The sequence below is a fragment of the Symphalangus syndactylus genome, chromosome 6 (assembly GCF_028878055.3).
Source record: "Symphalangus syndactylus isolate Jambi chromosome 6, NHGRI_mSymSyn1-v2.1_pri, whole genome shotgun sequence".
Lineage (NCBI taxonomy): Eukaryota > Metazoa > Chordata > Mammalia > Primates > Hylobatidae > Symphalangus > Symphalangus syndactylus.
Window position 1 is genome coordinate 93,687,265 of NC_072428.2, and position 16,682 is coordinate 93,703,946.

Consider the following 16,682-nt stretch of genomic DNA (forward strand, 5'->3'; position numbering starts at 1 on the left):
AAATAATGAAGATCAGAGCAGAACTAAATGAAATAGAGACCAAAAAAAAAAAAATTCAAAGAATCAACCCATATGAAAAGTTGTTCTTTTAAAAGGTGAACCAAGTTGACCAATCACTAGCTAGACTAACCAAGAAAAGAAGAGAGAATATTCAAATAAGCAGAATCAAAAATGAAAAAGGAGACATTACAACTGATACCACAGAAATACAGAAGATAATCAGTGATTACTATAAACATCTTTATGTGCACAAACCAGAAAACCTAGAGAAAATGGATAAATTCCTGGAAACATACCTCCGCCTAAGATTGAAGCAGGAAGAAAAAGAAATCCGGAACAGACCAATAACAAGTAGTGACACTGAAACAGTAATAAAAAATCTCTCAACAAATAAAAGCTCTCAGGATGAGACTAATTCACAGCTGAATTCTACAAGATGCACAAAGAAGAACTTGTACCAATCCTGCTAAAACTGTTCCAAAAACTGAGGAGGAAGGAATCCTTCATAACTCATTCTATGAAGTCAGTATAAACCTGATACCAAAGCCAGGCAAGGACAGAACAAAAAAGGAAAACTGCAGACCAATATCCCTCATGAATACAGATGCAAAAATCCTTAACAAAATATTAGCAAACTGAATCCAACAGCACATCTAAAAGATAATACAACATGATCAAGTGGGTTTCATTCCAGGGATGCAAGGATGGCTCAACATATACAAATCAATAAATTTGATTCACCACATAAACAGAATTAAAAACAAAAAACATAAAACGATCGTAATAGATGCAGAAAAGCATTTGATAAAATTCAGCATCCTTTCATGATAAAAACCCTCAACAAACTAGGTGTAGATGGAGCATACCTCAAAATAATAAAGGCCGTATATGACAAACTCAAAGCCAACATAATATGGAATGGGGAAAAAGTCAAAGCATTCCCTCTAAGAACTGGAACATGATGAGGATGCCCACTGTCACCACCCCTATTCAATATAGTACTACAAGTACTATCTACAGCAATCAGGCAAGAGAAAGAAATAAAAGGCACCCAAATTTGAAAATATAAAGTCAAATTATCTCTGTTTGGTTATGATATGATCTTATACCTAAAAAATCCTAAAAAACTTCTCTCCAAGACTCCTAGATTTGATAAATGACTTCAGTAAAGATTCAGGATATAAAATCAATGTACAAAAATCAGGAACATTTATATATAATGATAATAAACAGAGGATAAAATCAAGACATCAATCCCATTTACAATAGCTACAAACAAAATACCTAGGAATACATTTACCCAAGAAGGTGAATGATCTCTACAAGAGAAACTATGAAACATTGATGAAAAAAAAAAAACTGTAGGACAAAAACAAATGGAGAAACATCCTATACTCATGGATTAGAAGAACTAACATCATTAAAACGATCACACTGCCCAAAGCAATCTACAGCTTCAATACAAATCCTATCAGAATACCAATGTCATTTTTCACAGAATTAGAAAAAACAATCCTAAAATTCATATGGAACCAAAAGAAAGTGGATAGCCAAAACAATCCTAAGCAAAAAGAAGAAAGCTGGAGGCATCACATTACCTCACTTCAAATTACACTACAAGGCTATAGTAAAGAAAACTGCACGATCCTGGTATAAAAACAGACACATATATCAATGGAACAGAATAGAGAGCCCAGAATAATGCCACCTACAGAGAGCCAACTGATCTTCAACAACCTTCAAAAAAAAAAAAAAAAAACATACACTAGGGAAAGAACACACTATTCAATAAATGGTGCTAGGAAAATTGGATGGCCATTGGCAGAAGAACGAAACTGGACCCACACCTCTTACCATATAGAAAAATTAACTCAAGATGGAATAAATACTTAAATGTAAGATATGAAACTATAAAAATCCTAGAAGAAAACTGATATGGTTTGGATTTGTGTCCCTGCCAAAATCTCAAGTCAAATTGTAGTCCCCAATATTGGAGGAGGGGCCTGGTGGGAAGTGCCTGGATCATGGGGGGTGGATTTCCCCCTTGCTGTTCTTATGATAGTGAGTTCTCACAAGATTTGTTTGTTTAAAAGTGTGTAGCACCTCCCCCTTCACTCTCTCTTCCTCCTTCTCTGGCCATGGAAAACGTGCCTGCTTCCCTTTGGCCTTCTGCCATGATTGTAAGTTTCCTGAGACCTCCTAGCCATGCTTCCTGTACAGCCGGGGGAACCGTGAGACAATTTCTTTATAAATGACCCAGTCTCACGTAGTTCTTTATAGCAGTGCAAGAATGGATTAATATAGAAAATCTAGGAAAAGCTCTTCTGAACACTGGCCTAGGCAAATAATTAATGACTAATACCTCAAAAACACAGACAACAAAAACAAAAACAAAAAGACCAAGGGGCTTTAATTAAGCCCAAAGTTTCTGCACAGTAAAAGAAATAATCAACAGAGTGAACAGACAACCTACAGATTGGGAGAAAATATCTGCAAACTATACATCTGAGAAAGGACTAATATCCAGAATTAACAGTGAACTCAAACACCTCGACAAGAAAAAACATATAGTTCCATTAAAAAGTTGGCAAAGGACATGAGCAAACAGTTTTCAAAAGAAGACATACAAATGACCAACAGGCATATAAAATGCTAAACATCACTAATTATCAGAGAAATGCACATTAAAACCACAATGAGATACCGTCTTACACCCATCAGAATGGGTATCATTAAAAAGTAAAAATGCAACAGATACTGGTGAGGATGTGGGGGAAAAGGAAACTTTTATACACTTTTGGTGGGAATTTAAATTAGTAAAACCTCTGGAAAACCGCATAGAGATCTCTCAAAGAATGAAAACTAGAACTACCGTTTGATCCAGCAACCTCACTACTGAGTATCTACCCAAAGAAAAAGAAATCAATATATTAAAGGGAAACCTGCACTTGTATGTTTATTGCAGCACTGTTCATAATAGTAAAGTCATGGAATCCACTAAAATGTCCATTAATGGATGATTAAAGAATATGTCACACACACAAACACACCATAGAATACTACTCAGCCATGAAAAAGAATGAAATCGTGTCTTTTGCTGCAACACAGCTGAAACTGGAGGCCATCATCCTAAGTGATATTACTTAGAAAGTTGTAGACCACATGCTCTCACTTATAAGTAGAAGCTAAATAATGTGTACACATGGACATAGACAGTAGAATAACAGGCACTGGAGACTCAGAAAGGTGGGAGGGTGGAAGGGGGGTGAGGGATGATAAATTATCTTGTAATCTATTTGGGTGATAGTTACACTAAAAGTCCAGACTTCACCACTATGCAATACATTCATATACAAAACTACATTTGTACTCACTGAATCCCATAAAAATAAAAATAAAAAGACAAAAGCCAAAGAGTTGGTGATTAATAACAAGTATAAGAAACGTACAGACATGCAACCCGAGAGCTTAAAATATCTTCTGTCATTGTCATAAGTGGTATTGACTTTTAAAATGATGCCAAATTTCAAAAATTCTCTTGAAAAGGAAAGAAAGATAAAAGATTTAAAAAGGTATATATCCAAGTTTTCTTTCTATACTATTTTCTGAAAAGGAGGTAAAAGTTTCACTAGTTTTTTTAGAGATGATGTTTCCTTCTGTGTATTGTCTGCATGTAAAAGAAAAGCATTCCAGATGTTGTGGTAGTTACTAAGAGAAGAATGGGTCTTATTTTAATACATACAGTATGATAAGTATTTATGTTAATTTTACACAACATTCAAAGAAAATGTTAGGATATCCCTTGTCATCAACTGTGAATTTCAGTTTCAAGGTTTTATGCATTTTTTATTTATGTATGTTGAAACATTCTAGCATCTAATACTGCTGATTCCACTGGCTTTTTTTTTTTTTTTTTTCTGATTGCGCATCCCTGGGCTTCTAACAGAATGCAAAGGAGAAATGGAAGAAAGGGTGTTTAATGAATTGCAAGACCATGACTTAGAAATGTGATTAAGTCTGTGCTGACGAACAAAAGCACAGGAAGACTCTACATCAATGGCATGTGATTATGACAAGCATAAACACTAACCATTATCAATTGCCCACATGTTCCCAAGGATTGGTCCTGTTTGTCTCCAGCGAATCCTGGCATTCCGGGTTAGTGCTGCGTTAGGAAGGGGAATTGTTATTCGGTTCCACCTGCAAGAAATTTAGCACAAAATCATCTTCACAACTATGTTCATATCTTTTGAATCTATTTTACATGCTTTTCATGCTCTAGTTTCTGTGTGCTTGGAAAAGCCCTAAAGTTTACATTCACTTGTGGAATTTGTTTATATCTTTATTATTATTATTTTTTTTTGAGACGGAGTCTCGCTCTGTCACCCAGGCTGGAGTGCAGTGGCACAATCTCGGCTCACTGCAAGCTCTGCCTCCCGGGTTCACGCCATTCTCCTGCCTCAGCCTCTCCGAGTAGCTGGGACTACGGGCGCCCGCCACCACGCCCGGCTAATTTTTTGTATTTTTAGTAGAGATGGGGTTTCACCGTGGTCTCGATCTCCTGACCTCATGATCTGCCCACCTCGGCCTCCCAAAGTGCTGGGATTACAAGCGTGAGCCACCGTGCCCGGCCTGTTTATATCTTTAAAACAGACATACAACTTGTAAAAACATCCACAGCATGCCAGAGTAATGGACTTGTTATTTTATATTACTTAAAATTTGCTTAAGTTTTAATTTATTGTTAGAGACAGGGTCTTGCTCTGTTGTCCAGGCTGGAGTGCAGTGGCACAATCATAGCTCACTGCAGTCTCAAAATCCTGGGCTCAAGCTATGCTCCTGCCTCAGCCTCCTGAGTAGGTGGACTACAGAAGCATACTACCACACCCAGCTAATTTTTAATTTTTATTTCTGTAGAGACAAGGTCTCATACTATGTTGCCCACACTGGTCTCAAACTTCTGACCTCAAGAAATCCCCTTACCTTGGCCTCCCAAAGTGCTGGGATTACAGGTGTGAGTCATCATACCTAGCCAATTTGTTCTTAATAGTGAGCGATATTTAGTTTTTATATATTCTTTTAAGAAATTTTTCCATCAATACTCAGACCTCAGATATTATCTTATGCTAGGCATCTGTGCAGAGATATACTGCTAATTAGCATCAATTACTTTTTATTTTTTATTCTCACCTAGCCCTATACACATTTAAAAGGGGATAACAAAATAATTCCCAACTTAATTTTGTCATTCTTGCAAATATTTTTACTATTCTCATAATGCTTATTCTGTAATGTGGCAAGTATTTTATATAATCATCTTTAATTCTCCTAATAACCCCCAATGAGGTATATTATATCCTTAATTATACAGAAAAAAATGGAAAGTCAGGGAGAATAAATATGGTTACACAGAATGGAATCCAGGTCCAATTTCAAAACTTAACTTTCTTCAATTTTTTCTATAATGCATTTCTCTATAAGTAGTATGACAATAAATCTTTTGGCAATAACCACAGAAATGCCATATAGAATTTAAGTTCATGCAGTCCAAAATATGTCAAGTACACAAAGAATGAATGGCCTTACAAACTGTAATTGTAATCTTGCATCCAGTTTACCAAAGATACTGTCTTTCTTTCTTTCTTTCTTTCTTTCTTTCTTTTTTTACAAGACCACTTTTAAAGAGGTTAGGTTTCTTACCTATTATGACAAAAATGCTAATTTCAGAATTACTCATTGATTTTTATTCTGCAACATGGATTCAAGTATTTCAATATCTCAGAGAGAATGTACTCACCCACTGTAGTTTTCAGAGGAGTAGACAGTGCTGTGGGGGAGGTGGGGTCCAGCACAGATCTCAGGTAAGCATTCAGTATGAAGGAGGGACCAGGAACGCCCATGGTTGGTAGAAAACTCTAAGCTGACACTAATAGAACCAGAAAAAGCACACACAAAAGGCCGGGAGGGTAAAGATAACAAATAAAATGAAATTTTCAACTCTGGTTAAGTACATTAAACAACTGTAAAAACAGTGTAAAATTTTTTAAAGATGCTGTTTCCTAAGTGATTGTTTTCTCTTTCACTAAAGTCTGACCAGCTTTCAAAGGGCAATCAGTTAAATTACTGCTATAAACAAACTATGTTTTAAAGACAACAAATGGTAACTTGAGTTTGTGCTCTTGAGTTTGATAGGTGGCAAGGCAATTACCATGTCTCACACTGTCACTTCATCCTGTGAATGTGACACCGACAAAATTCTTAGAAAAAATATGAGCAACACTTGGGCAAGTGAAACTGAGAAGTCATAGCTCTTGAAGTGCTAATTGATTTCCATGCTTATTATTAGCAGGTCACCAGCCGACAGGAGGTCAAGCTTTTTTTCAGTTGCTTTTTTTTTTCTCTCTCTTAGCAATCTGTTATAATGGATGGTTGCCACAGCACATGCAAACACCTCTGATACCTAAGATCAAGCTCTTAGAATGAAGCCATTCCTACTTGAAATCTATCCAATCATACCCCTCATATTAATTGAAGAACTTTTCTTTTGGGAAAAGCGTGTTATTTCATTAATGAGTATTTTACTTAAAATCCAGTTAAAACTCTACCTAGAAACTACGTCTTTTTTAATAGCCAAATCTGCAAGCTCATTTTTAGTTTTGCACATTTACAAAACAGGGCTTCCTACCTGTTACCAGGCTGATGTGTTCCACATCCCAGATTGATGGAAAACTGTATCATGTGAGACATTGTAGAAGGGAGGACAGGCAAGACATGGAAAAAGTCTACAGCCCAGACATTCCTATTACGTCCTTGATGGTTCTTTTGCCTGAGACAAAATTTGGTAGCAGGAGTCTGAAGTTCAGGATTGATGACCACAGAAACCAAAGACGGAACCTTTCAAACAAAGGAGACCAGAATCACTCATCATCCTTCCTATGCTAGTCCATGTAAATTCTCCTAAATTTGACCTAGTAAACAACATGTACATAACTGCCATTTATTAAGCACCAGGAAATGTCCTTTGTGTTGCATTTGTTATTTCATGAAGAAGATGCCATCCTCAAGGAGCATTTGATTTAGCGACTCAGAATTCCTCCTGTGCATGAGGTGGGGGCCTCTGTGTGTGTTTGATCAGGCTCTCCCTGCCTGAAGATAAACTGATATAAGGTCTTTAAGAGTTATCTAAGCATGTGCATCCATTTTACTTAATTAGCACAAAACAAGGGCAACTTGACATTTATACTTTATCATCAGTCCTCTTTGAAAGTGGACTGGTATCATGCTAAGGGCTTTCCAAACTAGTATTGTGAAAATAGGACAGAAACAACCAGAGCCAATGAGTCAATGCATTATAACTTACAAAGCTGATTTGATATGAGGCATGAAGATGACCAGGGCAGGTGTAGTTCTACCTTGCCACTGCTGGAAATATAGTCTTTTATGAAATCCCAAATGGCATAACTTGGGTTACCCTTGCACGTGGAATGTGCTGGATATTCACTCTGGTTGTTTCCCATTCTAACCTTGATGTTTGTTTTGTTTTTCTAACTTAAACCCTGAAATGCTAGATGTTAGCTGTGTTTAAGCTTTTAAAAGTACTTAGGTTACCATCAGTGCAAAGAAAAGGCTAACTAATAATGAGTATGTGGGTGTGGCCTCAACACAAACAAATCTACTTTTACAAAAAATAATTTTACACTTTATGACCAGCATCTCACATAATTTTGAAGATGTTTGCAAATAACCAGAGCTAACACCTGTTCTATATCCAAAGGGTAAAGAAAAAAGGCCAACCTCAATCGGTAGCTCTAATTAGCAAAGAAAAAAGCAAAGGTAATAATAACCTGTGCTTCTACAGTGTCTTCTACCTAGGAGATCTCAAAATGCTGGACAAATACTCATGACTCACAGCAAGCACGTGAGGGGCATAATTAGAGCTACATTTAGGGCTTTCTTGGGGACAAGAATAACTGTCAGAGTATTGGGTTCTGCTTTACTGTCTGATGGACTGTAATTCACTCTTCCTTCCTGATAACACATTTTTCATTTGTATTAGGAAAAAATATGAATGTTAAAATGTCCATTTCACTTTTAAAGAAACCTGGCGACCTCTGGCCTGCCAGAACAGGGATGTATCTTCTGTATCTAGAGTGGTCTTTGTGGTTTTGATTTGGGCTTGTCCAGGGTGGTCTGAGGTGGTCTATTTGCCACACAGACTGGCATGTATACCTTATATGAGGAATAGGAAAGGGTATCCAGTGCTATGTGCTCTTTTCTTCCTTCAATTTTTGCATACAGGATTATGTCATTTTCGTGAGAATTTCCAGGGTCACAAATTCCTCCTGCACAAAACAAAAATTTTAAGTTGTTAGTACCAACTAGCATCCATAAACATATCAAATATAGTGTTAAATTTCAGAATAAAAAATCATTATAGTACCCAGATGTCACTTAAGAATAACCCTACACAAAGGTAAACAGACTCAAGGAAATAATTTATAACGATAGTTCAAGTAGGCCATGCTAAAGATCAAAGACTTGACATTTGTGAAGGCCAAAGTAGCTATTTGCCTCATGAGATTACTTAAATAATTGTCTACTTTGAGCAGCAACTAAACGACCATGTTCTAACTCACATTAAAAAGATGTGCTCTGCTTTTTAATAAACTGTTATTTCCTTAATTTGAGGTTTTTATGACCAAAGTTCAGAACCTGTTGGTTATGGTTTTAAAACAAGGGTGATGACTTCCTGCATCAAGGAATTCTGAAGTAGTGTTAGTCAAACTGTTGCACATAGTATCTTTAATATTTTGGCATATTATTTGTACTTCAAATGCAATTTGTTTTACATTTTTCATTTTTACATTTGGTACCTCATTTGATTGTTAGAAGGTACATAGAGTGTTTTATTCTCTATTACTCTACTTCATAGTCATGGAAAACAATATGACATTGAAGCTGAAGAGCAATTAAGATCATCCTGATGATGGCACTGAATCACAGAGCAGGTACTTGAAGCTAAGATCATGTAACTAACTAGTGGAAGAGCCAGGGGTACATGTATGTCTTCTAACCTATTATTTTCATGACTGCATTCCATCAATAATTCTTTTTTAAATATTTTATTTTGTAGAGATGGGGTCTCCCTATGTTGCACAGGCTGGTCTTGAACTCCTGGGCTCAAGCAATCCTCCCACCCTTGTCTTCTAAAGCATTGAGATTGTAGGCATGAGCCACCACGCCCAGCCCCAGCCAATAATTCTTGCTACTGTTTGCTTCTATCAACTGTCTGCATAACCTGAATATTAAAGGATGACATGTCTAACTAGAAGCCTCTCTTAATCCACCATTATCCTTCATAATAGTACCAACCAAAATAGCTGGGACTATGGACATGTACATGTATTTCCTGGCAAATATTCTATCCCTAAGGCCCCACATTTATAACACTAACTTCTTTTTCTTTTATTATTATCTTTCTAAAAAATTCCTTCACTTCCTAAATCAACCACCATCAATGTTAATTTTTATCTACAGGCAATTGCTGTTGCTAATACTCTCTGGTGACAGTAAAACAACATCAACATTCTAGAATAAAACTACCCTCTGAGAGTTAATCTAGTAAAATACACAAATAATGGCTGAGACTCAGTATCTGATATTAAATAAACTAAGAAGAAAGTGTCTATTGTTTGTAAATGCCTGGGTCAAACTCAACCTGAGTAATTGGGTCTGATCTTGGGGAGAAATGACTGATATGTGATATTAAGGGGGAAAGCTAGAACTGAATTAGTACAAGGAACTTCATGAACAATAGAAGGAATATTAGACAAAAGTAGATATCAGAGGGCAAGACTTTCATAGGATGTCCATACACTGGGTAGGAATAGAGAAGTCCTTAATGACCAAGGCAAATCTTGAGGATTCATTTGCAAAATGTGTCCCACAGTGGAACAGGATGCATCAGGCTATCATAGTTCTGGAACCGCTGCCATTAAAATTACTGGGTAATATATATCTTTTTTGATCCCATAAACATTGATTATTCCCTCATGCTTAGCAGGTAAATTTCCATAGTCTATTGATGAGAATTATGATTTGTTCATAAGCCTCCTCTGAGCTTAGAGCATGAGTCAGTCTCCCATATGTCAGCTCTGGGGTAATTAAGAAAACTCATTTTCTGAATCTATAAACCTGAGACTTGTACAGTTGACTGCGGTAACCTCATTAAGGTCACCTATGTGGCCCACTCTGATTGGCCAGGTGTCTTCCTTATCTGACACATCTTATTTCATCTTCTGCAATGCAACAACTTTTGATGATCTAAATTAATAATTTAAATAACAGATGATTTATATTTGGCTTTGAAAATACACTATTGGAATTATGTTGTGCAAATATTCTTAACTAAATTCTCCTAGGTGAATTCTAAAATTATTTGGCATATCTGAGTATATATCAGTTGGAAGCAACCCAGGAAGTTGGCTTGATGGCAGAAAAGCTAGTGTCTGACTTGAAAACTAAGCCCTTTAAGACAAACTGGAGAAGGCTGTAGGAATCTGGGGGTGAGCCTATTACTAGAGTTTCTAGCTGAGCCAGGGAAGGAGAGAGTTTAACACACATTCTCACCCCATTGGTGTGCTCCTAGAACAGCTCAGTTTATGGGATAGCAGTGAGTTACAGGGTGAAGCCATGGTCTGAAAGGTTTTACAGGTAGATCAAAATTTCCAGCTCATGACACACTGATTTTATGTTTGAGTCATTTGTGGGAAAATTGCCCAATAATTTTGTTTATTCCCAAGGAAATTTGTGGGTTTTTGTTTTGACAAAGAGTTGATGTTGCAAATGGTGGTTGGTACTGTCTGGATCAGGGTTTCTTTTGGAGCCAGACTCCTTCAGTATTATTAATAATAACATAAGGGTAAAAATGCCTACTTTTCATTAGGTACTTACTATGAACCATGCACCATGTAAAATCAAATACAAGCATTATCTCTTTTCATCTCCTAACAACATTTTCAGGTAAGAATTAATATAGATCCACTTTGCTGATAGTGAAACAGAGGCCAAGAAACGTTATATAACGTGCCCATAGTCCCAAAGTAAAGCATGTCTTTAAGCTTATTCTGTTTGACTTCAAACCTTTACTACCACTCAATAGGTAAGTCTTGGAGGACGGTTTTTGCAAAGCATTGAAATCTGGCATGCTACATATGTTAGGCACATGTAATTTGGCATATAATAAATATTTACTGGATTGGGTAATTTGAACTGAGAATGGAGAAGTCAGGTATGGTGACAATGTATATCTCATCCTAATAATGTTTACTGCTCAACAACCTGTGGAGAAAAATCTTATGATTTTGACATTTATATCATATATTCAAGCATTTCCTTACATGCTCGTGTTATGATAAATACAGCTACTAAAGCCATTCTAATTGATGGTCTCTGGAGAAAAAATCCACGTGAAAATGAAATTCCTATTAGAAAACAAAACTTTTAAATTGAGGATATATATATATATGAGAATATATACATATAAGGATATTTATAATTATATATTAAGGATTTACCAAAAAAGGACAAAAAAGGTGAATAATCACAGGCAGTGTGGGTTTAGTGCACCATACCCAATGACGCAGGCACTGAACTATCAGTTTTCTCTAATTTCATTAATCTGTTTTCTGTAACTTCTCTGTGCTCTCTTAAGAACAGTTCATGAACTGCATCTGCCCTTCAGAGATAACTGAAACACACGTGAGAGCCACACCCAGCCCAGAATGGCAGAAAAAAAAAAGTCCTTAAGGGGCCAAGACTTTAAAATGATGACAGATTTTATCTGAAAGATTCTTCCGGGAGCAATTTATAGTTCTGTGAAGTGTCAATGACAGCAGCTTCTACAGGGAGATACGGATTCTTCTTCAGCTTCATAGCCTTTGGCACCTTGTGGAAAGGTGTGACTCAGAGGCATCTTGTACAGAAATTAAGGTTCAGGAAGATTTCAATAAAAACAAATGGGCCAGTCAGTTTTAAAATATTTTAAATATTGTTTTAAGTCATTTTTAAAGAACAATAATAGGCAGTAAACTGTGTTGTGCTGCCCTAATGGCAGTAAAAATTCAGAGAAAAGGGTACAATGTGAGCTAAAAGAGCTGGGCATATAGCAGATGCCTAGTAAATATTCGTTGGAGGAACGATAAATACATGAATGAGTTGATGTCTGTTAGGTTATTTTTTGTCTAATTCACTGCATTCTGGTTCTAAGAACAGTGCTCTATACTGGCCTCAATGAATGTGTTGAATACGTGAATATATGAATAAAGGAAATAGACATTGAACTGAAGTTTGAAAGTTGGGCAAGTTTTCCAGAAATATACTCACAGCAGACTGATACGAACCAAGGGCAGAACATATAGTCAGGGCCTGAGAGGGAGAGAGTGTGATGTAATCCAGATTAACAATCAGTCTGATTTTCCTAAGGTACTGTATTTAGTGAGGGGCTACTTATAACTATCTCATTCTAAATCTCTTTCCATATGGCTTTATTTCCCATCAGCCAACAAAGTTTTAAAGTATTTTCTATAGGTCCAGTCCTATCCTATCTATTCTGCCCTATCGTATCCTACCATATCCCATCCTACCATAACCTACCCTATCCTTACTCTACCCTATGCCACCCTACCCTATCCTATCCATCTATCCTATCCTAAAAACACCTTTCCTGGGTGCTGCTGTTTCCTCAAGATCTGGTCCCCATTTCTTTTCTTCTCTCTACTGATAAAACTCTTGAAGTAGCCGTCCTCCTCTTTCAGTGACACATTTTTATTTTTAACTCCATGCATTATACTTGGGCTTTCCAGGCACCACACCATTGGGGAAACTCTCTCCAAAGTCACTGGTGGCCTCTCAGCCCTTATCCTGGTTGATCTCTCTCTCTCTGTGGCATTCCTTACACTGTTGATCATCTCCCTGCCATACCCCCTGAACCACTGTCTTCCTTCCTCCCGTAGGCTCCAATGACACCTTCTGCCCACTTCTGTTTATGTTCTTTCTCAGTCTCCTTTACTACTATTTTCCCCTCTACCTATACCTAGATGAGGGTTCTCCCTAAGAATTGTTTGTCTTATGCTACCTTCTGCTTGGGAGAACATAGCAGTTCCAGCAGCTCCAGTTGTCACCTGCATATGGATGATTTTCGAACCTGATTCAAATCCTGAATAGAATTTCTCCCTTCATATAGCATTCCAGAAACCTGATCTTAACATAAGTAACATCAAAATATTCTATTCCACACTTACTCTCTTATACATATATTTCTTTTCTAAACCTAGCAACCCTACCCTAACTGATCTCTTGCCCTTTAATTTCTGATTATTTCAATCTTCCATCATACTCCTGCTAAAATTACCTTTCTAAAACACAAGTGATAACGTAATGCTGAACTAACAGGGATTTTCTGATAGCTGCATACTACCTAGAGAAAGAAAATCCAAACTCCTTAGTAGGAATTAAAGAAAATCACTACTCTGGCTCCAATTTGCTTTTCTAGTTCCATCTTACATGCTTCCACTTATCTATATTGGGAAAATCACCCAGTCCCAAACATATGACATACCTTTATGTTTGTGCCTTTTTTTCATAATGGCTTAGCTTGGAATTCTCTTCCTTATATTTAAGTCATGCCCATCATTCAAGGGTGAGTTCAAATGCCATCTCCTTCTTGAAGCTTTACCCTAATCCCTCCACTGCAATTACAGCTTCCTCTATGCTCCCATAGCATTTCATTCCATTACAGTACACTGCATTCTACCTTATAGTCAGATGGTACTTGTGGGTGGGAACTCTGATTAATTTTTATATCAATACAACAGAGATATACTGAGTCTAAATATTTATTTGGCAGTTTAGCTCATTTGACCAGCAACTCTGTGATTTAGGTGACATTATTCTCCCCATTTGTATTCTCCATATATCCTAGCTTAAGGCTCTATATTCAATAGGCACTCCTTAATGTTTTAATTGAATGAAGAGGCTTTTACTTGGGATAATGTACTTCTTTGGGCTCATTCAAATCAATTCCCCATCATAGTCAGTACTGTTTTAATTCATTGATTAATAATATGCTTTGTTCCAGAAAAAATTAAAGATTAATCTCTTATATAAAGACAATTATATAAAGGAACTTATATAATGATGACTTAGTCCCACATAAATCACCAAATATGGTTATTATAATAAAATCAAAATATGGTAAGAAATACATTGTGTCAAAAATGGGGAAAAGGGAAAAAACTTAAATTAGGCTGGCATACTAAATATTTACTACAACTGTTTTGGAGGAGGGCTTAAGGTTTTCCAGGAATCCATTTTGATAAAATGAGAGCCAGTTTGAATTCTAATTATGTAAAGAAAATGAGCTCTGGGCCTTTAAATATACAAACCAGTTCAGAGTGAAGGTGAGGTTATCCTTAAATGTGAGATTACATTACTTTATTTTATATGCACAATTTCTCTGTTATCAAACAGATAATTATGGAAAATGAGCTAGCATCACACAGGTAATATGCTTGAGAGCATGATACAATCTGAGGTTTCCCATGCAACCCTGAGCTGTATGATTATCAAAAAGGTGAAGTGAGGAATACAGGAGAAATAAATCTTCAATGCTGAAGTTAGACTCAGGAGATCTGTTTGTCCTGATGAACTGACATCTTTGCTAGTAAGTTCAAAGGTAGACAGTGTTTATTTCCTGTTTCACTTCCAGACACTGCCTGTGCTTTTCCAGTCACTCAACAAAGAAGGCATGTGACACCTACTCACATTTCTGGAATGACATCAGTGAGAGAATATGTAACTGTGGCTCTTGTTGACTAAAAGGATTAACTTTGGAGGTCACAAAGTTCAACCTTCTAACTCCTTTTTGGGTAATTTTCCAACTATCTTTATTTGCTCTACAATACTTTGAAGAAAACTATAACTTATGAACACGTTTTTCTTAATGTGTTCACAAACATACTAGAAAAGAGAATTATTAAAGTATTAACCTAAATTTCTCAGCTTCCTACTACAAAAGAGTTATGCAATGATCAGATATTCATGAAAACAAAGGCTCACCTTGATGACTAGTTTTGGGGGGAAGCTAGGAAAAAGAAATCGCTTTGTTTTAGCTTATCTCTCATTGTCTTTTCAGCTATGACCATGGAGGGAGAGGCGGAAGGAAGGTATTATGGCATTTCTTCTTCAGGCCTCATCATGGCAAGCCATGACTAGATCTCTTTAGGCTGGCTCCAGCAGGGCTGGAGTACCACAGGCTTCTGCTCTGTCTGGAGAGCTCACATTTCATGAATTTTCGTTTTATGTAGTTGACAACAAACAATCTTACTTCCTCAGGAATAGGTGCCGGCCTAGGATTTGCCCCAGGGTGAAGAAAGTTTGTGCAAAACGTACTTACCCATCACAAAGTAAAACCTCAGGTTCCCATAACCGGTAGTGTCCATGGATGGAGTGCATAATTTCCTCTCTCCATCTTTGAGGAAGACCATTGATAAGCCTGATTCTATTGTTCCACATTCCGTACCAATGACAGCTCCCAAGACATCCCATCTAAAAAAAAAAGGGGGGGATTAAGAGTTAGAGTTAGAATATTAAGTCAAATCTTCATAAAGCATAACATTTTGTTTTTAGTGAAGGACACTTACTTAGTAATGAATAATTCTGAAATACAGATATGGCACTTTATTTAGGTAATGAATAAACTTTAAACACAAATTTTAGGTAGTGAATACACTTTAAACACATTACATTCACAGTTATAGTTTTCCTGTAGAGGGATGAAGATGAATTTCATCAATATTGTATATGGTGTGTCTACTTGTGATCAGAGCCATGCTCCAGACTGAGATACTTTTTATTCTTTAAGTACTTACAACAGTTGAGTTGAGAAATCAATGAACTAGGGAAACAGTGAATTATAAAGACAGACTCATAATATAAATACTTGTATGATGTTTTACATATTGAAAATAGTAATAGAATGAAAAGTCATAAGAATTGGCAAAAGTCTAGCAAGTTTTCAAAGAGGAGATGGGATTTAAACTGGGTCTCATCAAACAGCTAATTGGATATGTAGAAGAGAATAAAAACAGCTGGCTTTTATTGAGTGCTAACTACCTGGCCAGATTCTTTTCTAGGGCCTTTACACATTAAAGTCATTTAATTCTCACAGTGACCCTATGAGATAGTCACCATTACTACCCCAATTTTAGATGAAGAAACTGAGATGAAGAGAGGTTAAGGATGACTAGCAAAGGAAGAGGACAGTATTCAAACCCATGCAGTGTGACTCCAGAGCCTGTGCTCTTACCACAGTTGCATAATGTGTTGACAAAATCACATGAGTATAGGCTAAGAAATGGGAATGACCGGAGGGCACGGTGGCTCCGCCTGTAATCCTAGCACTTTGGGAAGCCCGGGCGGGTGGATCACGAGGTCAAGAGATCAAGACCATCCTGGCTAACAGGGTGAAACCCTATCTCTACTAAAAATATTAAAAAAATTAGCTGGTGTGGTGGTGCATGCCTGTAGTCCCAGCTACTCGGGAGGCTGAGGCTGAAGAATGGTGTGAACCCAGGAGGCGAAGGTTGCAGTGAGCCAGCTGAGATTGCACCACTGCACTCCAG

General features: G+C 36.9%; 1 protein-coding gene across 2 annotated transcripts in view; it reads right to left on the reverse strand.

Moving 5' to 3' along the window:
* The window catches only part of RELN (reelin), a 533,709-nt gene that overhangs the window by 178,284 nt on the left and 338,743 nt on the right, over positions 1–16,682 (reverse strand). For both annotated transcript variants that reach the window (XM_055283529.2, XM_055283528.2), the window contains exons 12-16: positions 15,455–15,606; positions 8,230–8,342; positions 6,686–6,894; positions 5,798–5,926; positions 4,091–4,200 (exon numbers count right to left, since the gene is read on the reverse strand). In XM_055283529.2, coding sequence (XP_055139504.1) covers positions 4,091–4,200; positions 5,798–5,926; positions 6,686–6,894; positions 8,230–8,342; positions 15,455–15,606 — 713 coding nt within the window. The remainder of the gene's footprint in view (positions 1–4,090; positions 4,201–5,797; positions 5,927–6,685; positions 6,895–8,229; positions 8,343–15,454; positions 15,607–16,682) is intronic.